At 36.9% G+C, this 24,672-nt stretch overlaps 1 protein-coding gene across 1 annotated transcript in view; it reads right to left on the minus strand.

Moving 5' to 3' along the window:
* Positions 1-24,672, minus strand: part of LOC125267649 (astrotactin-2-like) — a 458,853-nt gene that overhangs the window by 346,443 nt on the left and 87,738 nt on the right. The window contains exon 2 of the mRNA XM_048189494.1: positions 10,978-11,165. Coding sequence (XP_048045451.1) covers positions 10,978-11,165 — 188 coding nt within the window. The remainder of the gene's footprint in view (positions 1-10,977; positions 11,166-24,672) is intronic.

The following is a 24,672-nucleotide window of genomic DNA, read 5'->3' on the forward strand; positions in this document are numbered from 1 at the left end:
CCAGCCCGAGCCCGCTGCCGTCCCAGAACAGTCCCAGCCCGCTGCCATCACCGAGCTGCCCACTCTCCCTGATACGGCCACGGAGGCCGTCACCGAGCTGCCTGCTCTCCCTAGTACAGCCACGGAGGCCGTCACCGAGCTGCCCACTCTCCCTGATACGGCCACAGAACACCCTTGGTCGGCCCTGCCGCTGCCGCCCAGACCGTCTGCCCTGCTGGCACCACCCGAGCTCCTTGCCCACAAACCCGCCACGGCCTCCATTGAATTCCCCAAGAACTTTTTGGGGGGGCAGTATACCTGAGGGTGGGGAGCTTGTGGGTGGGGACCCTGCACGGCCGTGGCCAACAACGGCCTTTGAACTGTCATGGCCACCCATGGACTGTAACCCACTAGGGCTGTTTATGGACTCTGACCCACCGTGGTCATCTATGGACTCTGTTATGCTGTGGTTGCCCGAGCCACCTGACCCGCCGTGGCTGCCCGAGGCTCCTGACCCGCCGTGGCTGCCCGAGGCTCCTGACCCGCCGTGGCTGCCCGAGCCACCTGACCCGCCGTGGCTGCCCGAGGCTCCTGACCCGCCGTGGCTGCCCGAGGCTCCTGACCCGCCGTGGCTGCCCGAGGCTCCTGACCCGCCGTGGCTGCCCGAGGCTCCTGACCCGCCGTGGCTGCCCGAGGCTCCTGGACCTGCATTGGGGACCCCGTTCCTGTCTGCATGCAGGTCTCCAATGCACCCACCCTCCCTCCCTAGCTGTTCCTTTTACGCCGCGAGGACGCGCCTTCCGGGAGGGGGGCGTTATGTCATGATCACCGACTGTTCCTGTCAGTTCCCGGACTACATCTCCCATCATCCTCTCTGCCACTCACCTGCACACACTTCACACTAATCACTAATCACCACATCCAGCTGCAGCTCATTACCAGGACTATAAAAGACTCTTACACACATCACCTCACTGCTAGGTCTTGTTTTTCCCAGTGTAACATTTCCAAGCCTTTGTCCTGTTTATCCTGTCTGTTCCGGTTCCTGTTTCTGATCCCTGTCTGGTTCTACTGTTGATTGATAGCTGCCTGCCTTTTGACCACTGCCTGTTCTCTGACTACGTTCCTGCCTGTCTCTGATGTTCCTGTTTGCCCCGTTTGACCATGCCTGTACGACCACGCTCAACATTTAATAAAGCTTTGCATATGGATCTCACTCTGAGTCCCGCCTTCGTTACAGCAGTACAGGCATTGGAAAGTACAACTGTAGTGTAGTGTTTTCTATAGTCACTGATGACATTTCAAAAACTCCCTGCTGGCAGTTCGGTCCACTCTTTTGCAAACTGCTTCAATTCTCTCCCATTTGAAGGCCATCCTCAGCCAACTGCTGTTTTCTGATCTCTCCATTGATATTCATTGGGGTATAAATCTGGCCACTTCAGCTCACTCTAGCATTTGCAACCATTCATGAGTATTTTCAAGCTTAGGGTAAATGTTCTGCTGGACCACGACCTTCAACGGAGACACCATTCTGCATAAAGCCAAGGTCATCTCCTGATTTAATAATGCCTTGCTTATATTCAAGAAACCCAAATGATACGTTGAACCATTTATTAAAGGGGACCTATTATTCCCCTTTTCACAAGACGTAATATCAGTCTCTGGTGTCTCCAGAATGTGTGTGTGAAGTTTCAGCTCAAAATCCCCCACAGATCATTTATTATAGCTTGTCAAATTTGACCCTATTTGGGTGTGAGCAAAAACACGCCGTTTTTGTGTGTGTCCCTTTAAATGCAAATGAGCTGCTGCTCCCGCCCACTTTCGAGAAGAGGGCGGAGCTTTAACAGCTCAACAACAACAAAGCTGGAGAATCTCACACAGCCAAAATGACGAAAGTGTTCAGCCTTACATTGTTCAAACCGGAGTCGACACTGATGGAGAGACTCAGGAAGAAGTTACAACTTTTAGACGTTTCTGAATGGTTAGTGGATAAATTTATGTAGTTGCTGTGGAGTTGATTCAACTCATCCACTAGCATGTGCCGTCACGTTCATCTTTTGTGCAAAACCCGTATGCAGGCCCACTATACATTGTTGGCTGTAAACATTTACTGACCATCAGTTTTGATAAATACTCCTGCAAAGCCGCAACCTAAATCATCCACCGCAGTCATCTTTCATCTTCAGAACGAGGGGATCAAACCTGAGATAACAAACAAGTGAGCGTGAACAGAGGGTGAGCGACAGCTCGCTGGCGGAAGTGCACTGCTCAACGCCTTCAATCTGTCACTTCCTTGACAGAATTACAGTTAATGATGCTCATTCAAAATGCCAGCGCGCCGCTGCCCGCTCACGCACACCGACAGATACACCTTGTTTTCCCATGAAGAGGAGAACAACTTCTCTCTACGGCTGCTCATTTTTAGCCGCTCTAGTTCTGTTCTCCTGCGTCTGAATGATATCAGTCTCTCACACAAAAGTGTCAATGTGTGTGACTCTGGAGGCGGATTGAGGAGTGATGTGCAGGTGTGTGTGTGTGTGTGTCTTCTGGAAAACACACTCCACTGGAGATGATGTGTCTTATAGCAGATGCTTATTGTTGTTCAGGGGCTTATTTTGTGCCTGACTATTGATCTTTACTGCTGAAGTTCAACGTCTACAGCAACTATTACAATGGATAACATACTGAAAACTTGATCTTACAATAATTTTCACTAAAATAATAATAATAATAATAATCTTCAAATAATTTTTATTACAGTTGCATCCTAACAGTTATCAAATTAGTCAAGTATTTCACTTATTATTTCACACACCTCAAGACTAACTTTGTTTTTTTATGTTTTCTTATCCCAATTTTCAGATCTTTGTTCAAACGCTCTTACAGAACCTTTTTTCTCAGTACTTTATAACTTACAATTGCGAGATTATATGTCACAATTCTGAGAAAAAAAGTCAGAATTGCAGGATATAAATGCACAATTCTTAGAAAATAAGTCAGTATTGCTAGACAAACTCGAAATTCTGTTCTTTTATCTTGCAATTCGAACTTTATAACTCACAATTACAAATTTATATCTCGCAATTATGACTTATTTTCACAGAATTGTAAGAAAAATGGTCCAAATTGCGATATAAACTTAAAGTTCGAATTGCAAGATAACTTTTAATATAAAAAAGTCAGAATTGTGAATTTAAACTCATGGATTTTGAGTTTACATCTTGCAATTCTCATCTCAGAATTGCGAGTTTCAATATAATTGATTTTTTATAGAATTGTGAGATATAACTCTATAAAAAATATGTGCAAACAAGTCCAAATTTTCATATAAAAACTAAAAAATTCAAAGTAAGTCAGAATAGTGGGGAGGGAAACAAATCTTGAAAATCTTTTTTCTTTTATTTTTTTTCTCGCAATTACAAGTTTATTATGCATGAAAAAAAAAAAATGTCCAAATTGTGTGATATGAAGTCCGAATTGTGAGATAAAAACTCCAAATTCTGAGAAAAAAGTCAAAATTGTTAGATATAAACTAGCAATTCTTACTTTTATCTCAGAATTGGGAGTTTATATACTGCAATTCGGACTAATTTTACTCAGAATTGTGAGATATAAATTTGCAATTCTGATAAAAAGTCACAATTTATATATTTTATTCCATGGCAGAAACAAGCTTCCATATAATTCCACCGATTCAGCATGTTGAACAGAAACACTGGAGCGTGTGACATAACCTGCTTCTTCCACGGCTCTCTGTGAGATCTCTACAAATATATCATTGTTATTCATTTAACTACATAAAAAAGAGCAATATTACCAGCTCACAGCTGAGAAATGTAATGGTGCTTTACAGTATCAAAGCTATTTTTATTGATGCAGTAGCAGGAGAGCGTTGATGACAAGCTTCTGTTTGTGTGAGTGTTTGTCTGTTGAGAGTGTGCTGTCCCTAGATATTAAAAGTCATTTAGGAAAAATCAATCAAATTGTCACTTTTATCCTATTATTTATTACGTCTTTGAATTTCTCTGGTTCTTTTGCTGCGTAGGCTGGTGGCTTTTGAAATAACTGAAATTGAACTAATATAGAGCCGTGCATTTCTAGAAAATTACCCTTAGAACTCATAATGTGTTGCATTATTAATGTAATGAATGCTCATCATGTAATAGTTTTCTAAAACTGCAATGTAAATGTCATTATTAAATTCCTAATATAATTGCATATTCTTACATTATGATAAATATATTACATTATGAAGTCACAAAAAGCAATATACTGTATGCAGTGTTAAAACACTTCTAAATCATTTAGTTCATGTTAATGTCAAGATTTACTCACCTGAGCTGACATGAATTAACTATTAAGTTTTTTACTTCAGCTTAAAAACTGCTGCCTAAATTAAGTGTTATGTTTATGTCATTTCAACTCATTTTCTTCAGTTCATTTCAATTATATTAAGCTGACTTAAACAATTGACTCGACTCTTTTATAACTTAAAAAGTAAAGTTTAAATCGGTTAAATGAACACGTCTAAAACGTTGGCCCAAAATCTCCCACAAGTGTTCAATCTGGCTGAGATCTGGTGACTGCAAAGGTCATAACATCTGATTCACATCTTTTCATACTCATCAAACCAGTCAGTGACCCTCTTTCCCTATGGATGGGGTCACAGACATCCCGATGAGACCTTGATTCATTTGAGGCAATGAATGTCTTGAACTTATTAGGGCTGACAGCGTATGGCCTCTTTTAGAAAAGAGAAACTGTTTTCTGACTGAGGAGAGGAGAAGATGATGTTTATTATTTTGCCAAGTGAAAACTGTGTTTGGGTTCTGATGCAATAAAGCTTCTGATATGGATATCGAGCTTCTTGTCTTCATTTTCCTTCTCTCTGCTGCTTGTGTAAAGCTTCTGGATGCAGTTTTAAGTGCACAGTAAAAAATAAGTGTGAATTTACAGCATTTTCCTGCCTACTGGTTGTTATACTATCATAGTAATCTTCAACTAGTAGAAGCACAACTTATTACAATTAATTGACAGCAGGGTGACAGTGAACAGAAGTGACTATTGCAAACACTTTTTATAGATTGCAAATTATGTTTCAGATAAAGTTAAGGCTGTTTTGTCCTTGTAACAAACTGCAACCAGTTGTGTTGAATAGTGTTTTTTAGCATTAGTACACTGGCTAGGGGAAAATAAATATAATTAGGTAAACATAGTCCAAATTTGGCTCGAAACAGAACACTGATCACAATAATAATGATAAAACAACCCTGTGCTATTATCCCACAAAGCAGTGCCATATATAATTTTTTTTTTTTTTTTTTTTTTTTTTTTTTTTTTTTATCCATGCCATGCATGCAGTGATTTTAAATTAAAATTCTGAACGCAGAAATAAATGATTAATAAATACTGCAAAATCCTGGCAATATTTCAGAGTGTCATCAACTGTTTTTGAGGACTGTTGTTTTCATCTCATTCACAGTCTCGTCGTCTGCCAGAGCACCGGAGTGAGATGAATCCATCGCAGCTGTACACAAAGTGCAAGAAACTGCAAAACTATATGCACCCAGAGATTTGCTTCCAATGAAAAATTAAGCAAATTCGCATGAGCAGGAGTGCTGTTGCTCCAAATATCAGCACAGCTGTGATCATATCCTCATCTGTAAGTGTGAAATTGCTTTATTAAATAAACAAAGGGGCAGATTTACTAAAAAGGGCAAATTAGTGTGCGGCCGCAATCTATAAAAGCACAGATGAGAGTTGTGAGATCTGCATGTGATCTACAGAGAATGTGCAAATTAATGACATATCAGGCGCAAAATGGGTTAAGACATACTTTTTTAGGGGGCTGTAAAAAATTATGCAAATACCAGTAAACTGACTACCACAAACCTTAGTAAATCACCGTGCGTAATTCATTTAAATACTCCTCTCTTATAAATGTTGCATCTGAAAAGGAAACTCCTACGAATGCATATGCAATAAGGTCAGCCACCAAAAATAACCCTGCCTGTCCACACCATTTCAGTGCTAATTATTCACTACACATCTACAGTAAATCCTGACAGTGGCTTTTTTAATGCCAAAAGAGGGTTTGCACTGGTGCAAGCTATAAATATGGTCCATAGTGTTAATATAGAGTAACTTTTATATTTTAGACTTTTTTATTTCTTTGCAAATGAAAATAGTTCCAAAGAAAGCCAAAGCAGGATAAGCCACTGTGCATCAACACACAATATTCAACAGGAGAATGAATGAATCCTTCTATGAATATCAAGATACTTAACCAGACGCTCCCGAAAGGTTAACATCTGTTTGACCCATTTAATATTCATACATTGGATCTTATGCATCATCAGCAAACTTTTGTGAGCTTTTGTTCACTTGGTAGAAAATACTGAAAATCACAATAAAACATGCATTACAGTTGTTGTTGTTTTTTGCACACAATTGTCAATTGCAAATGCAATTGGAAATCATCGGATTAAAGTATTATTCTAGTTTAGTTTAGTTTAGTTTAGTTTTATTGATTTATATAACGACATTTAATAACGACAGAGTTGATCAAAGTGCTGCACAAAAATAAAATGGAAACATAAAACAGATAAAAACAAAAAACAAATTTACACAACAATAAAAACACGTAGTAAAGTGTTATACAGCAAATTTCTCCAGCCCATCAGCTGTTTTAAAAAAGATACATCTTAAGCAATGATGTAAAAACCTGAAGAGATGTGGCAGATTGTATATAAAATGGCAAATTATTCCTCAATCTGGGTGCCGCCACTGAAAATGCACTTGAGTTTCAAATGCATCATTGGTACAGACAACAACAAAAAGTATTTGATGACCTTAAAGGCCTACTGGTCTGATGGTAGGATAGAAGATCAGACAGGTAGGATGGTGTCAAGCCTCCCAGGGACTTGTACACAAACAATAGTACCTTAAACTGAATTCTAAAATTAATAGGGAGTCAATGCAAGCTACTCAAAACAGGAGTAATACTTTCCCTCTTTCTAGTTCTTGATAAAAGTCTGGCCGCAGCATTTTGGACCAGCTGAAGGCTGAGCAATCCCTAAATACAATGAGTTGCAGTAGTCCAGTCTTGTTGAAATACATGCATGAATAACAGTTTCCAGATCTCTATGAGGAATAGAATTTATTTATTTATTTTTTAGCAAAAAATGCTGATTTTACAACTGAATTAATTAGTTTTTCAAATTTAAGAGCTGGGTCAAAAATGACATCCATTCTGTGCATGAGTACCAACAGAGTTAGTCAGAGGTCTAAGGGATCGTGAGAGGATGTTAGCACATTCAGGCCATCCAAAAACCAACATTTCGGTCTTAGAGTCATTTAATTGAGGGGGGAAAAAAAATTAAATAAATAAAATCCGCCATCCATCTTTTAACATCACTCAAACAATCCAACAGTGACTGAAGAGATATGTTGTAATTTGGTTTCATTGGAAGGTAAAGCTATATATCGTCTGCATAAAGATTATATAAAATGTGATGCTTACAAAAGATCCTGGCTAAAGGAAGAAGACAGAGGGAAAATAAGACAGGGCCTAAGACGGAGCCCTGCGGTACATCATGTGTGTTTAGTTTCCGATGGCTACAGAAAAGATCTCCCCTTAAGGTATGATGAGAGTCAATTTAAGGCAGTTCCACTAATACCAACATACTGCTGTAAATGTTTCAATAGAATAGATTGATCGATAGTGTCAAAATCTGTACTTCGATCCTTCGATCCATTTTCCTGAGTCGACAGCTAATAACAAATCATTTAACACTTTCAAAAGAGCAGATTCTGTACTATAATGATCTTTGAACCCCGACTGAAATACAATATGAAATCCATTCTATTCTATTCTATTCTATTCTATTCTATTCTATTCTATTCTATTCTATTCTATTCTATTCTATTCTATTCTATTCTCTACCCAGCTCATCACTGATTCTGTTCTTTGACATGCCAGATCTCTATTCTGTTCTGTTCTGATCTATTCTATTCTATTCTATTCTATTCTATTCTATTCTATTCTATTCTATTCTATTCTATACCCAGCTGATCACTGAATCTGTTCTTTGACATGCCAAATCTCTATTCTATTCTATTCTATACCCAGCTGATCACTGACTCTGTTCATTGACATGCCAAATCTCTACTCTTTTCTTTTCTATTATATTATATTATATTATATTATATTATATTATATTATATTATATTATATTATATTATATTATATTATATTATATTATATTATATTATATTATATTATATTATATTATATATCTACCCAGCTCATCACTGACTCTGTTCTTTGACATGCCAGATCTCTATTCTGTTCTGTTCTGTTCTGTTCTGATCTATTCTATTCTATTCTATTCTATTCTATTCTATTCTATTCTATTCTATAATCTACCCAGCTCATCACTGATTCTGTTCTTTGACATGCCAGATCTATATTTTGTTCTGTTCTGTTCTGATCTGATCTATTCTATTCTATTCTATTCTATTCTATTCTATTCTATTCTATACCCAGCTGATCACTGACTCTGTTCATTGACATGCCAAATCTCTATTCTATTCTATTCTATTCTATTCTATTCTATTCTATTACATTCTATTCTATTCTATTCTATAATCTACCCAGCTCATCACTGACTCTGTTCTTTGACATGCCAGATCTCTACTTTTTTCTACTCTTTTCTACTCTTTTCTATTCTATTCTATTCTATTCTATTCTATTCTATACCCAGCTGATCCCTGACTCTGTTCTTTGACATGCCAAATCTCTATTCTATTCTATTCTATTCTATTCTATTCTATTCTATTATATACCCAGCTGATCATTGACTCTGTTCTTTGACATGCCAGATCTCTATTCTATTCTATTCTATTCTATTCTATTCTATTCTATTCTATTCTATTCTATTCTATTCTATTCTATACCCAGCTCATCACTGACTCTGTTCTTTGACATGCCAGATCTCTACTCTTTTCTATTCTATTCTATTCTATTCTATTCTATTCTATTCTATTCTATTCTATTCTATTCTATACCCAGCTGATCACTGACTCTGTTCTTTGACATGCCAGATCTCTATTCTATTCTATTCTATTCTATTCTATTCTATTCTATTCTATTCTATTCTATACCCAGCTCATCATTGACTCTGTTCTTTGACATGCCAGATCTCTATTCTATTCTATTCTATTCTATTCTATTCTGTTCTATTCTATTCTATTCTATACCCAGCTGATCACTGACTCTGTTCTTTGACATGCCAGATCTCTATTCTATTCTATTCTATTCTATTCTATTCTATTCTATTCTATTCTATTCTATTCTATTCTATTCTATACCCAGCTCATCATTGACTCTGTTCTTTGACATGCCAGATCTCTACTCTTTTCTTTTTTTCTATTCTATTCTTTTCTTTTCTTTTTATTCTATTCTCTACACAGCTCATGACTGACTCTGTTCTTTGACATGCCAGATCTCTATTCTATTCTATTCTATACCCAGCTCATCATTGACTCTGTTCTTTGACATGCCAGATCTCTATTCTATTCTATTCTATTCTATTCTATTCTATTCTATACCCAGCTCATCATTGACTCTGTTCTTTGACATGCCAGATCTCTATTCTATTCTATTCTATTCTATTCTATTCTATTCTATTCTATTCTATTCTATACCCAGCTGATCACTGACTCTGTTCTTTGACATGCCAGATCTCTATTCTATTCTATTCTATTCTATTCTATTCTATTCTATTCTATTCTATTCTATACCCAGCTGATCACTGACTCTGTTCTTTGACATGCCAGATCTCTATTCTATTCTATTCTATTCTATTCTATTCTATTCTATTCTATTCTATTCTATTCTATTCTATACCCAGCTCATCATTGACTCTGTTCTTTGACATGCCAGATCTCTATTCTATTCTATTCTATTCTATTCTATTCTATTCTATTCTATTCTATTCTATTCTATTCTATACCCAGCTCATCATTGACTCTGTTCTTTGACATGCCAGATCTCTATTCTATTCTATTCTATTCTATTCTATTCTATTCTATTCTATTCTATTCTATTCTATACCCAGCTGATCACTGACTCTGTTCTTTGACATGCCAGATCTCTATTCTATTCTATTCTATTCTATTCTATTCTATTCTATTCTATACCCAGCTGATCACTGACTCTGTTCTTTGACATGCCAGATCTCTATTCTATTCTATTCTATTCTATTCTATTCTATTCTATTCTATTCTATTCTATTCTATTCTATTCTATTCTATACCCAGCTCATCATTGACTCTGTTCTTTGACATGCCAGATCTCTACTCTTTTCTTTTTTTCTATTCTATTCTTTTCTTTTCTTTTTATTCTATTCTCTACACAGCTCATGACTGACTCTGTTCTTTCACATGCCAGATTTCTATTCTATTCTATTCTATTCTATTCTATTCTATTCTATTCTATTCTATTCTATACCCAGCTGATCACTCTCTTCTGTGACATGCCAGATCTACAGTATATCATGTATTGTGTGGATATATTGTATATTGTCTTTAACAATGTTTCATTACATATTTCAAATCACATGCTTGTGATTGTGTGCACAACTGCTTGGCCAATTTTAATTATAAGAATTTACTGCAGTAAATTCTTACTGTATTGGATATGATAGATTAGTTGCACACTATCATAAAAAAAAAAAAAAAAGATCAATAAGTCATGATCTCATATGTTTTTCCCTTACGTCTTCAAAATAATTGAACCAATTTCAACATCATTTTTTTTAAGTTATATGAAGTTTTACAGACAATTTGATTGGACTTAAAAACGTAAGGTAGCAAATGAACTTTAAGTTGAATTTCGTGTCGCCTTGAAATATAGTCCAGATCCAGATGCTCTCCGAGCCAGTTGAGTTGCGAAGGCATCATTTGTGTCTGGATGTACGTACAGCCAGTACTCACCATCACTGAGATGTGCAGCAGGTGCATGTGTTCGTGGAGGACGCGCGGCGGTTCACGGACGGTGGGCTGCGTGACCTGCAACAGCTGCTCGGAGCTGCTCATGGACACGTGGAAATACAACGTCCCGTTTTCCAGCCACTGCTGCTTCCAGTGCACCTGAGAGATGTCCGCTCCGGTCCCCGACATCTCTGTAAGACACGGAGAAACAGAGACGCTGATCAGTCACAATAACAGTCACGCACCAGACTCATTTAACTGCCATGAATGTGGCAATTCAGAACAGCATAATGGTAAAAACATGCCTGGTGAAATGTGATTTATGTTGACATTTACAATATGCAAAATATAATAAATAAATAAATAATGCATCATGAAGTTTCTGTATGGATTTTCGTGACTCCATCTGAACCTCCCTTAGACAAACTCTGACATCAAATAAGAGTTATTATGACATCCTGACCAAGTCATCCATTTTCCCAACTTCAAACATGTTTTTGAGAGCATCAAAAGGCAGTAAATGAGTTCCCTTTATAGCCGCACTCGTTTGATATCTCTAACAGTTCTTGACGTCTTTAAACTAAAGGTGACATTGTCAGATGTGCTTGAAACAGAGTCTCCGACTTCAATGGGAATAACCGCAACTCTAACTTTCTGACATCTGACAAGTTTCAAGTGTTTATTAGCTCACTGAAGTCCTCAGAGTTACTGACGTAACCGCAAGCTTAAAACACTGATTCAAACTAACTGCAGTCAGTGAGATTAATTCAAACACAGTGAACAATCTGTCATCACTTACTCACATTCACAGCAGATATTTAGCTAAATGTTCATGTTGCTCTTTTACATGAAATGAAAGCAAAGAGTGACCAGGAGTTGTCAAAATCCAAAGAGGACAAAACACACACATAACATTGAGTCAAAATGAAGTTGTTCAGTAGATTTGTGTGACAAACAGCAAACACACAAAACAGTTGATGGACCCCATTGACTTCCACAGTTTGGGAGAAAATAAAATACTATGGAAGTCAATGGGGTCCATCAACTGCTTGGTTACAAACATTCTTCAAATTATCTTCTTTTGTATTCAGCAGAACAAAGAAATTCATACAGGTTTGGAACAACTTGAGGGTGAGTAAATGATGACAGAAATGTTCATTTTTGGGTGAACTATCCCTTTAAATCAGTCAGTCTGGTACAAACGGGAATAAAACACTGTTCATAAGCACTGCTGGATTGATTTTCAATCATTCTTGAATCAGAGATCTGCTTCAGTGACTTCACTCCTCAAAGCATAATCAGAAATCTCCAGCGTGTGATTGTACACCTCTATACGCGCTACTGAGAACTGTTCCAGCGCTGTTATTTGGGGAGGAATGGAGACCTTGAGGGGTGCAAACGAAGGCGGCATGAATGATCCGACTCCAGCGCTGATAAAATGTGGCCAGATAGGGATCAGATACGTGCGATGGGCTTTCCATCGACTCGGGTTTGCGGTTTGACCGCTCAGCGTGACCTCGGGAGCATTGAGCTTGATATTTTCAAAGGAACTGCAGAAGAGTGGCAAAGCTGTTTCACCAGTAACGAGTAGCAGGAAATTGATCCTGGAAGAGCACAGAGTGGCCGGAATGCTGAGAACGGGACATTCGGAACTCAGGAAGCTCCTGACCTCGAACAAAAGTGCTGTTGCTGCTCTGAGATTTCTCTTTCAGATCTCCCGAGACCTCATCGAGCTCTTAGTCAAGCTTAATTTAAGTATCGGCTTTGTCACAAAGAAGTGCACTTAATTGTACTAAATGTGCACTTTAAATCTTAAAGGGGACCTATAATGCATCTTTTATTAAGTCTCTGGTGTCTCCAGAATGTGTGTGTGAAGTTTCAGCTCAAAATACCCCACAGATCATTTATTATAGCTTGTCAAATATTAGGGTGTGAGCAAAAACATGCCGTTTTTGTGTGTGTCCCTTTAAATGCAAATGAGCTGCTGCTCCCGCCCCCTTTCCAGAAGAGGGCGGAGCTTTAACAGCTCAACAACAACAAAGCTGGAGAATCTCACGCAGCCAAAATGAGGATTGTCAGTAACGGTTTTCAGCCTTACATTGTTCAAACCGGAGTCGACACTGATGGAGAGACTCAGATAATATAATATTAATAAAATAAAAGGCCACTTAAACAGAGTACACTTTCAAGACTATGTTTCTTAACTCACTTAGGTACATAAAGAAAGCACTTTGTAATAATGTCAAATTAAAAGTTTTACTTAAAAGTATGTTTTAAAGATCTTTTGTACTACTTAAAGTACAATTATTTTGTTGCATTGACTAACATACTAAAGCACTTGTTGAGTACTTATAATTTGAAACTGAAGGCTGTGATTCAATATTAAATTTAAAGTTAAAATATTTTAAATGTTCTAAATTGCAACTTTTTATGACAAATGTGTTACAAATGTATATAAATACACCAGTTGACATTAAAGTATATGGTAACTGTCACACAACAGAAGGATGCAACACAGGTCATTTCCAAACAACAGGTTGTTACAGTATTTTGTTAACATTAGTTAATAAAAATAGAAAATGTGAAAATGCACTTAAGTGTCCAAAAACATTGCATTTAGTAAGATCCATTTAAAGTATATAAAGTAAAAGTATGCTACTTATTGTTCACTAGTCACTAGTTAAGAAAACTGATCTCCCGTCATCTCGTCGAACTGACCTAAGGCTGTATTTCAGTCTCATCGATCAGACGATCAGCCAGCACGATGATGCATTTATTACTTAATTTAACTTTTTTTGTGTGTAAAACTCCAAAAGCAGCTTTTCAGCATGTTTGGGACTAATGGACATGCAGGCAGAAATTGCTGAGCATCGTATTACAAATCTGTAGTGTGTGAAACTGAGTTTTTAATCAGATGTCCTTAAATAAAGCAGCGAAGAGCAGAGAGCAAGTAATGGAGCGTGACATGGAACAGATCCTTTATAATAAAAACATGTCCTGTTTTAGCACGGCCGACCCTGGAGCAAAACACTGAAAGAAAATAAACACAAATAAAAGACAAGTGGTCAAGTGAATATTAGCAGCAGCATCCCACCATATCAGATGACACGATCAGCTTCAATTAGCTTAAAAACTCGTTTTCCAGGCAGCAAGCCAAACGTTTCAAGCCATTTAGATCAATTTAGAGTGGATTACTGTCGCTACTCAAAGCTGAATACATTTGAATAAATTATATATATATTTAGAACTGATCAAGAACAACATGGTAAGTTTGGTGTGTTTTAATTAGTCTGTATACAATATGTATATATAGTTTGTTTAAATCTGCACCCATTGTTTAAAAGCAAAGAAAGAAGCCCAAACAAACAAAAACCTGTTTCTACTATAGTGCAATTAAGAGAAATACAGAACCAGCTATGAGGATGCTGCCAAAATAAAATAATATGCTTTTTAAAATGAGCACACCTGCAAAGAGACTTGATTGCATCACTAAAGTAATTGTCCTCTGGCATATTTATCTCCCGCCTGCACAGAATTGCACGTCTTAAAAGTAACATTCATCAGTATGATTTAATGTAATATATCTCTCACAGAGACAGATATTTCACTTGTAAAATGTTTAACATTACATTACATTTCCACAAATACTCGAGCTTAACCCTGTTGGCCTATCAGTGATTGCATATTCACTTAAAAGGATTAGTTCACTTCAGAATGAAAATTTCCTGATAATTTACTCACCCCCACGTCATCCAAGATGTTCATGTCTTTCTTTCTTCAGTCGAAAAGAAATGACGTTTTTTTGATGAAAGCATTACAGGATTTTTCTCCATATAGTGGACTTCACTGGGGTTCAACGGGTTGAAGGTCCAAATGTCAGTTTCAGTGCAGCTTCAAAGAGCTCTACATGATCCCAGACGAGGAATAAGAGTCTTATCTAGAGAAACCATCGGACATTTTCTAAAAAAAAAAAATAAAAAGATTATATACTTTTTAACTACTAATGCTCATCTGTGATGTGCCACGCATGACGTCATCATGTTGGAAAGGTCACGAGTGACAGTCGGAAGTATCGAGCAAGTGTTTAGAAAGCGAATGTGCAAAGACAAACATCCTTTACAAAACGGTAAAAACAACGATGTCGGGTCGATTTTGAAGATGAAAATGAGAAAATGAGATGAGTTTTTGCATCTACGTCACGTGTGACCTTTCCAACATGATTACATAATGCGTGGAGCATCGCATAGCTTGTGCAAAATGAACATTTGTGGTTCAAAAGTATATAAATTTTATTTTTTTTAGTCAATGTCCGATGGTTTCTCTAGATAAGACTCTTATTCCTCGTCTTTGAAGCTGCACTGAAACTGACATTTGGACCTTCAACCCGTTGAACCCCAGTGAAGTCCACTATATGGAGAAAAATCCTGGAATGATTTCATCAGAAACCTTCATTTCTTTTCCACTGAAGAAAGAAAGACATGAACATCTTGTATGACATGGAGGAGAGTAAATTATCAGGAAATTTTCATTCTGAAGTGAACTAATCCTCTAAACTGGATTAAAGTTGGCATGAAACGTAAGTTGCTATCATCTTTTCTTCACTATTGTGCTGTATATCTGAGTGAAACACATCTCAAACAAGAACAATTGTAGGGCGGGGCTTAATTTTGTCCGTGGGGAATTGATTGGATAGTTGTGGTTTGCTATTGGTGGATCTCATGTGAGTGACAGGTTGCCCCGCCCTCATCATCAGAGAAGAGATGTCGCTGAGAGAGGGAGGAGAAGATATTCTGATTCAAGATTACAAGGAACATGAATTTAAAAAACATGGATAAACCATTTATAATACATACTGCAAAAAAAAAAAAAAAAAAAAAAAAAAAAACAATTTAGATTTAACGTTGACTTTATGGCATCAGTCCACATTTTGGGACAGTTAGTGTATCTGAAGGTTAAGCATGTCCTTGTATATTTTGAACCCTATAATTTCTCTTGTTCTCTTGGAACAGTGTAAATTTAGACTAAAAAGAAACGTTCAAACTGTGCCTTGCTCTCTGTTCCCAGAACAGGGACAACAATAAGAGGTGTCATTGGGCTCAAATCCAGATGAAAGCAGGGGACAGTGTCCCCTCACCACAGGCCTGTTTGTAATTCATTAGCGTAACCCCATTAACAACCGGACATGTGCTGGGATTCAGCTGATCCAGGCCCCAAAACACAGCCTGCATTAGTCCCAGCAAGGGCAACGGCACCGGAGGGCTTCACCCGCCCCCGCCGGGACGTCCCGGCCCAGCTTCCCAAACACCTCATCCCGTACACGAGTGATCTCATTAAGTCAGCAGCCACACGTCCTTGTTAAGGCCCGCTGTTGTTCTGAACCTCTGCGACTGTGCGGTTTATGCCCTAGATGACTTTCCAACAAAAGCTTCCCAATGCCCACAGTCAGCAAAACACTTATTACTCGACTCGGGGCTGAAGTGCTTCTCCCGGAGAAAAGCAATCAGCACACTTGGCAGAGAGCGAACAGCAAGTATCTGAATTTCACAAATCATATTCACACAGTCACTCCGGCCCAGAGTGGCCATATTGATTGTGATTTCAATGAGAGAGAAACACACAAATATGGGAAACATAAGCTCAGTTTTCATGAGAATATGCACACGCTGGAAATGTTGTGTTGGGTTTGCCCGTACATCGTATGGGATCATATGAACAAACATCACTAATTATTCAACTTTGCAGTGTCCTGCGTTGTTTGTGCCATAGACATGCATGATAAAAGTAAATGATTATGTGGGTAATGATAAACATGCACTTTTGACATAGTAAATGGTGTTCTTCATTCATAATACAAACAAACAAACAAAAAAACTTCATGCAATAGAAGTGCAATCCAGCATGCTTTCAAAAAGAGTACTTATTATGGAAATAATACTTTAAAATTTGAACTGACGGTTTTTGGACACTTAATTGCATGTTATTTACAATTAAATAAAAATGTAATATCACACATCAGATTTGTCTGAGAAATCACCCTCAAATATATAATTGAAAGTCATCATTGTGTTAAATGAGAAAAGCATCAAACAGACATTACAAAAAGTAGTTTAAAAAAAAAAAAAAAAGAAATATTTTAGGTGAACTGTACCTTTAATGAATGGGTTTTAATTTGAATGAAATGATACTCTAAAGCTAAAAAAAAAAAAGAGAAGTCATTGAATCATTCATTCAGTCGAGTCAAACAGGAATGACGTAAACGGCTCTCTTTATGAATGGGTCATTGAATCATTGGTTCACCCGATTGATTCGCTCAAAACTCGGATTCATTCAGAAACGAATCACAATTGAGCAAAAGCAGACAATATTAATAACGCAATATTAACTTCTTATTTATTGAACTATTGTATAAAATCAGTATAACATTTGCACTTGTGCTTTTCGAGACAAAAACAGCACTCTTGTGATACTGCGCTCATTGCCGGTTGCATGGCTGGAAAACAAGCATGCATCATCCTTGCTTATCCTGATAAAAGCTGTCAGGCCAGAAGCACTTTACTGTCCGCCATGATTCACCTGGAGAGATCAGCTCAAAACTCTCTGTCCGTCTGCCAAACCTCCGTTCAATTATTCACATCACCAATATCACGATAATCATCCACACCCTGTAAAATTTGATTTAAAGCAGACACAGAATCTATCAACATTCTTGAATATGGAGGCCAGTGATATGTTCATGTTTCACATGTATATTATTGGCTGAACTGTACAGTTCAGATTATGATCTCTATGAGTAAACAAGGATAATGTGGGAAAAATGTATGAGAGATCAGGTAATATTTTGAGTATAGTCATGACTAAAAAAAAGAAAAAGAAAAATACACTCCAAATAATGCTGGGTTAAAAACAATCCAAGTTGTGTTGGAAATTGGGTTGGGTTGGGTTGTTTGGGTTGTTTCATCCCAGCAACTGGGTTGTTTTAACCCAGTGATTGAGTTGTTTTATCCAAGGGATTGGGTTGTTTTAACCCAGCGATTGGGTTGTTTTAACTCTGCGATTGGGTTGTTTTATCTCAGCGATTGGGTTGTTTTAACCCAGGGATTGGGTTGTTTTATCCCAGCGAATGGGTTGTTTTAACTCTGCGATTGGGTTATTTTAACCCAGCGATTGGGTTGTTTTAACCCAGCGATTGGGTTGTTTTAACCCAACGATTGGGTTGTTTTAACCCAGGGATTGGGTTGTTTTAACCCAGGGATTTGGTTGTTTTAACCCAGGGATTGGGTTGTTTTAACCCTGCAATTGGGTTGTTTTAACCCAGCGATTGGGTTGTTTTAACCCAACGATTGGGTTGTTTTAACCCAGCGATTGGGTTGTTTTAACCCAACGACTGGGCTGTTTTAACCCAGCGATTGGGTTGTTTTAACCCTGCGATTGGGTTGTTTTATCCCAGCGAATGGGTTGTTTTTGCTCTGCGATTGGGTTGTTTTAACCCAGCGATTGGGTTGTTTTAACCCTGCGATTGGGTTGTTTTAACCCAGCGATTGGGTTGTTTTAACCCAACGATTGGTTTGTTTTATCCCAGCGATTGGGTTGTTTTAACTCTGCGATTGGGTTGTTTTAACTCAGCGATTGGGTTGTTTTAACTCAGCGATTGGGTTGTTTTAACTCAACGATTGGGTTGTTTTATCCCAGCGATTGGGTTGTTTTAACCCAGGGATTGGGTTGTTTTAACCCTGCAATTGGGTTGTTTTAACCCAGCGATTGGGTTGTTTTAACCCAACGATTGGGTTGTTTTAACCCAGGGATTGGGTTGTTTTAATCCTGCAATTGGGTTGTTTTAACCCAGCGATTGGGTTGTTTTAACCCAACGATTTGGTTGTTTTAACCCAGCGATTGGGTTGTTTTAACCCAACGACTGGGTTGTTTTAACCCTGCGATTGGGTTGTTTTAACCCAGCGATTGGGTTGTTTTAACCCAATGATTGGGTTGTTTTATCCCAGCGATTGGGTTGTTTTTATCCCAGCGAATGGGTTGTTTTTGCTCTGCGATTGGGTTGTTTTATCCCAGCGAATGGGTTGTTTTTGCTCTGCGATTGGGTTGTTTTAACCCAGCGATTGGGTTGTTTTAACCCTGCGATTGGGTTGTTTTAACCCAGCGATTGGGTTGTTTTAACCCAACGATTGGTTTGTTTTATCCCAGCGATTGGGTTGTTTTAACTCTGCGATTGGGTTGTTTTAACTCAGCGATTGGGTTGTTTTAACTCAGCGATTGGGTTGTTTTAACTCAACGATTGGGTTGTTTTATCCCAGCGATTGGGTTGTTTTAACCCAGGGATTGGGTTGTTTTAACCCTGCAATTGGGTTGTTTTAACCCAGCGATTGGGTTGTTTTAACCCAACGATTGGGTTGTTTTAACCCAGGGATTGGGTTGTTTTAATCCTGCAATTGGGTTGTTTTAACCCAGCGATTGGGTTGTTTTAACCCAACGATTTGGTTGTTTTAACCCAGCGATTGGGTTGTTTTAACCCAACGACTGGGTTGTTTTAACCCTGCGATTGGGTTGTTTTAACCCAGCGATTGGGTTGTTTTAACCCAATGATTGGGTTGTTTTATCCCAGCGATTGGGTTGTTTTTATCCCAGCGAATGGGTTGTTTTTGCTCTGCGATTGGGTTGTTTTAACCCAACGATTGGGTTGTTTTAACTCTGCGATTGGGTTGTTTTAACCCATTATTTTTAATAGTGTGTTATATAAATATTAAGTCATGAATTGTGCAGTGATGCATATTTAATGAGAGGTGTTGCACCATGCTGTAAATGTTACTATAGCCTAATAAAACCCTTTTAAATAATATTCCCTCCACAAACACACACACACACACACACACACATACACACACATTAACGTATCTCCCGCATGAGAAGACTTTCTTTGAAGCAGGAAGGGTGTGGTCTCAAAATTAAAAGTGAATGATGCACCATTGCCAGGAGAGGTCACTCATACTTCATTACATAAGAAAATAATTACTTTTGCTGAAAAACATTAAACTGCAGCAACACACAGAAACAGTAATACTGATGAGATGAGACCGCAGGTGTGAGCTACAGAGTAATGGATCCGTTTTATATTTTAACATAAAAAAAAAAAAAATAAAAAAAAATGTGATGACCAATCAGAGTCCTGGACCAGAACTCAGTCCAGAGTATCAGAACTCTAACAAAACAGATAATTATCATGATGCAATTACCACTGCTTGTAATCGCATCCGTTTCATTCGCTATCGGTAAACAGCAAATCAAATTACTCAACATAAGTCATTAATATTGTTTAGGATTGTTTTTTTCCAGTATCACTTAAAAATACTTTCAAACTGGTGTTCATTTCTCATAATTAGACCACTTGATATTTATGAAACAACTCTGCAGACTTCCTGCACTAACAAGACACTAATGAGACACTAACAAGTGATTATGAGAGAGCAAAAACAGAACAATGCGCAGGAGCTTTTCTTGTAAAGTATATCATTTGAAGTGGTGTGCACAAGTGATGTGAGCGTTTAAATGTTCTCTTCTATTATACTTAAAGTGGTCATACCGTATACTGGTGCAGAATTATATTATTTCCCCTTGAGTCCACTTACAATCTCAGTGTTACTCAAGGTTTCTTGCACCAATTATAAACTTATCTCTAATCATTTAGCACGGTAAACTTCTCCCTGACTGTAAATGAAAGGACAGTTTATAGTGACACCGTTCAAAAGTTTGAGGTCAGTACAGTTTTATTTTATGTTTTTGAAAGAAGTCTCTTCTGCTCACCAAGGCTTAAAAAAAACAGTAATATTTTTTTTAGAACTCTTCAACTCTTTTTTTTGATACTGTACACTTAAAACGTCTATATATAAATGGCTTTTAGCTGCATAGTTCCAATAAATGGAGGAGAGTTTGGCTGAAAGGAAGAGGAAGTCAGCATTGACGACATGTTTGATCATGTGACGCGTCTCGGTCAAGATATTTTTTAATATATTTAAGAAATGTTTATATATATATATATATATATATATATATATATATATATATATATATATATATATATATATATATATATATATATATATATATATATATATATATATATATATATATAATAATTGAATAATATAAATATATTATAAAAATAAAAATAAGAAAAAAAATATAAGAAAATATAAGTACATATACTATTTTAATTAAATTTAATATAAATTAATAATATAATTATATTATAAAAAATAAAAAAAATATAAAACTGAAACCGTAAAAAACATTATATATATATATATATATATATATATATATATATATATATATATATATATATATATATATATATATATATATATATATTCTTTTTATATTTTTATTTAATGTTTAAGTAATTTAGTTGTGTTTGTGTTTGTTTATTTTATTTCAGTTTATTTTATAATCAAAATAATGAAAATGCTTTTATAGTTTTAGTTTTAATTAACTGTAATAATAATAACCCTGGTCTATAAAATACTTTACTTCAAAGCCTAGAGTGTATTCAGTGAATGACATGTTCACAAGTAAATACGAGAATAACAGGAGTTGTCAGCACTAGTAAAGCTCAATGAGCCTCTGTATAACAAAAAAATTCAAAGATAAGAGCCGCCTCTAGAATAATGAACAATTTCAGCACACGCTATTAAGAAAAATGTTCATATTAGCTCCATGCTTCACTGCACTCTTTTCAAATTAAATATTAGCACAGTTTAACGCCATGTGGACGTCTTATTATACGCTGAAATGGAATCACTGCTATTCAGGGGAGTGAGTTTTATTAAAATGCAAAAATAAAGAGTGCTGTTTGCGTTTGCATTGTAATTCTGTAATATGTGAGCAACACGGGTGTTTCTGCTAATGTTGAGTATTCATGCTCCAGCCGTTACTGAGACCTGCTGCTAATGAAGGCCGGTCGGAGGGACTGACTGGATCCGGAGGCAGGAAATGCTCGTTTAGTTGTTCTCTGCCGTCTCAGTGCTGAGAGATCATCTCTTCACCGTGTGAAATTAAACATTAATTATGAGGGAGAGGTGGGTTAATACTGATGCGCAATTAGAGCGGAGTCACGAGTCATAAACAGGGTCGCAGGCTTGGAGAAAACAAATGTGTAAAAATTGCCAAAAGAGACATTTATTCATAGTTATAGTCCTTGTAATTAAACTCTGGGGATGTGGTCGTGTATTTGCCTTTCTATTTTATTAGTGTGTTCTTGTGTAATGTCATTCATACACTTACACCAAATATGCTTTAAAGGGGTCATGACATGCTACACACTAAAAAACGCTGGGTTAAAAATAACCCAAGTTGGGTTAAATATGGACAAACCCAGCAATTTCCAACCTATTCTGTGTTCATTTTAAGCCAGTCATGTAGTAATTTTTAAACAATAGTTGAGTTAAATAAAACTACCCAAACATTTAACCCAACCGCTGGGTTAAAACAACCCAATTGCTGGGTTTGTCCATATTTAACCCAACATTTTTAGAGTGTACAGGTCTTAAAACACCATCCTCGTTATAAACAAAGCATTTATTTAACCAAGCTCCAAATATGGCTCGTTTGGATATCGTGGGATCTGTGACGTCACATGGGCAAACATATTTGCATACCTGACTAAACCTCTAGAGCAAGACATCAACAAAATCTAAGTTTATTTCTGGGCTCATCAGCTCGACAGTAGATAGCATTCATCATCAATGAGGTCTATACTGAATTTGGCCTTTTAATATCACTGTTTTAGTACATTGAGGCTCACAAGTGCTCAAAACGTGCAGTTTGTTCACACATCTTTGCTTTTCTTCCTTTTGAGAGGAGATCAGAATATCCTTGGCTTGAAACAGATGGACAGGACAGGCCTGTGCTGCAGTTCTACGGATGTCTTGGCATTTTTAAAAAGGTTAGTTCCTGTCCTTGATTCTGATTGGTCAATAGCTATGTTTTATTCATGATAAAACACGGCTATGACCGCTTTACTCAACGGTTCTGTGTTTCACTACAAACGCCCTTAGCAACCACTCTTAGCAACATAAACTGTATGTTCTCAATTGATATTGTTCATTGAAGCTTACTCAATTACGTAGGAGAATATTGTGAGAAAGAGAACGAGTTCCTGCATTCAGATTTAGCATTTTCCTTCAGGTCAGTCCTATGTTTATAATAAAACATCTGTTTAAATGTCCGATGTATTATCTTGTCCTTTTAACAGTTGAGGGGTTTTCCCTAGTCAAAGCATTTGTCAGTTGCATCTTGTTCCGTGTTCACAACAATTCAGTCTTTTCAATACACTCTTAGTCCGGATTTTATATTTACTTAAAAATATAATTACAATATACTTAAAATATTTAAGTTTGGTTGCATTACTTATAAAATATAAGTTGCATTACTTATAAAATATAAGTATATTCTACTTGCGGGTGTATTTGAATGTGTTAATAAATGTAAGTTAAATGCACTTAAATTATGATGTTTTTCTCCTGACCACGCCTCCTACACACTGGTTTGCAGCAGGTAATGACGCCATTTTGTCGTGGTGTGTGTGAATTCAAGGAGCTGTTGATGAGCAGTTGGAACATTTGTTTTGGCTGTTCTACGGACATTTTTTCCAAACATTTGCCTTTTTATAGTTTTTCACCAAAGGAGAAAATCACAATTTTTAAGTTACCATCATCGAGGTCAGGGTTTGTTTTAGTTGAGCTCTTGACCCTTGACTTTTTAATATTAGATTTTGTTTGGGCAGTTTTAACTGCATTAAAACCAACCAGACAAGCAAAGAGAAAAGATGATCAGGTGGTGTTGATTATGTTTTCACATAATCATTATTTGATCTGAATCACTGAACTCATTTAGAGCCCAATCTCTGAGTTAGATTTACATATTGATTACAGCAGCACTGTGATTCTACAGCACAAGATCAACTTTTACAACTTTTTTTAAAAATGTTGTCCTTATCACAAAAAAAAAAAAAAATCAAGAATCAGCCTGTGAATCTCAACAACGGTGACAAGCAACATATTCTGATAAACAGATCAACTCTGAACATTAGAAAACAAGCTACTAAAAAGTCACAGAAAAACAGCTAAATTTAAATAGTGAGAATAAAGAAAATTACTAACAATTCAGCTCATAATTTATTCATGCATCAATGCATGATGGGAGGCATGGATGAATTTTGATTGGTAGCAAGTTAACTTGCTTAGTACACTGAACTTAAATATACTAGTGTAATAACAACAAAGTAATTAATATTACAAAACATTTTAAGTTAAATGAACTTGAATTATTACGTTAACATTACTTATTTTTTTTAGGGCAACCAGTTTCCTCAAATTTTTTAAGTAAATTCAACTTATCTGGGCTAACAGTGTATAAAAGTCTTTGCTAGTGACTGACACACTCATAAAGACAGTCTTTGCCACCATCTAATAATGTAACTTCTGTTGCTGTTCACGGCCAGGGACTATTTTTTATTTTTTTTTCAGCAGAAAGAAGGCTTTTAGTGAAAGTTTACTTCATGAAAGTTGCATTGATACATACACTATATTGCCAAAAGTATTGGGACACTCCTCCAAATCATTAAATTCAGGTGTTCCAATCACTTCAATGGCCACAGGTGTATAAATCAAGCACCTTGACATGCAGACTGCT

Source organism: Megalobrama amblycephala, linkage group LG4 (genome assembly GCF_018812025.1).
Source record: "Megalobrama amblycephala isolate DHTTF-2021 linkage group LG4, ASM1881202v1, whole genome shotgun sequence".
Lineage (NCBI taxonomy): Eukaryota > Metazoa > Chordata > Actinopteri > Cypriniformes > Xenocyprididae > Megalobrama > Megalobrama amblycephala.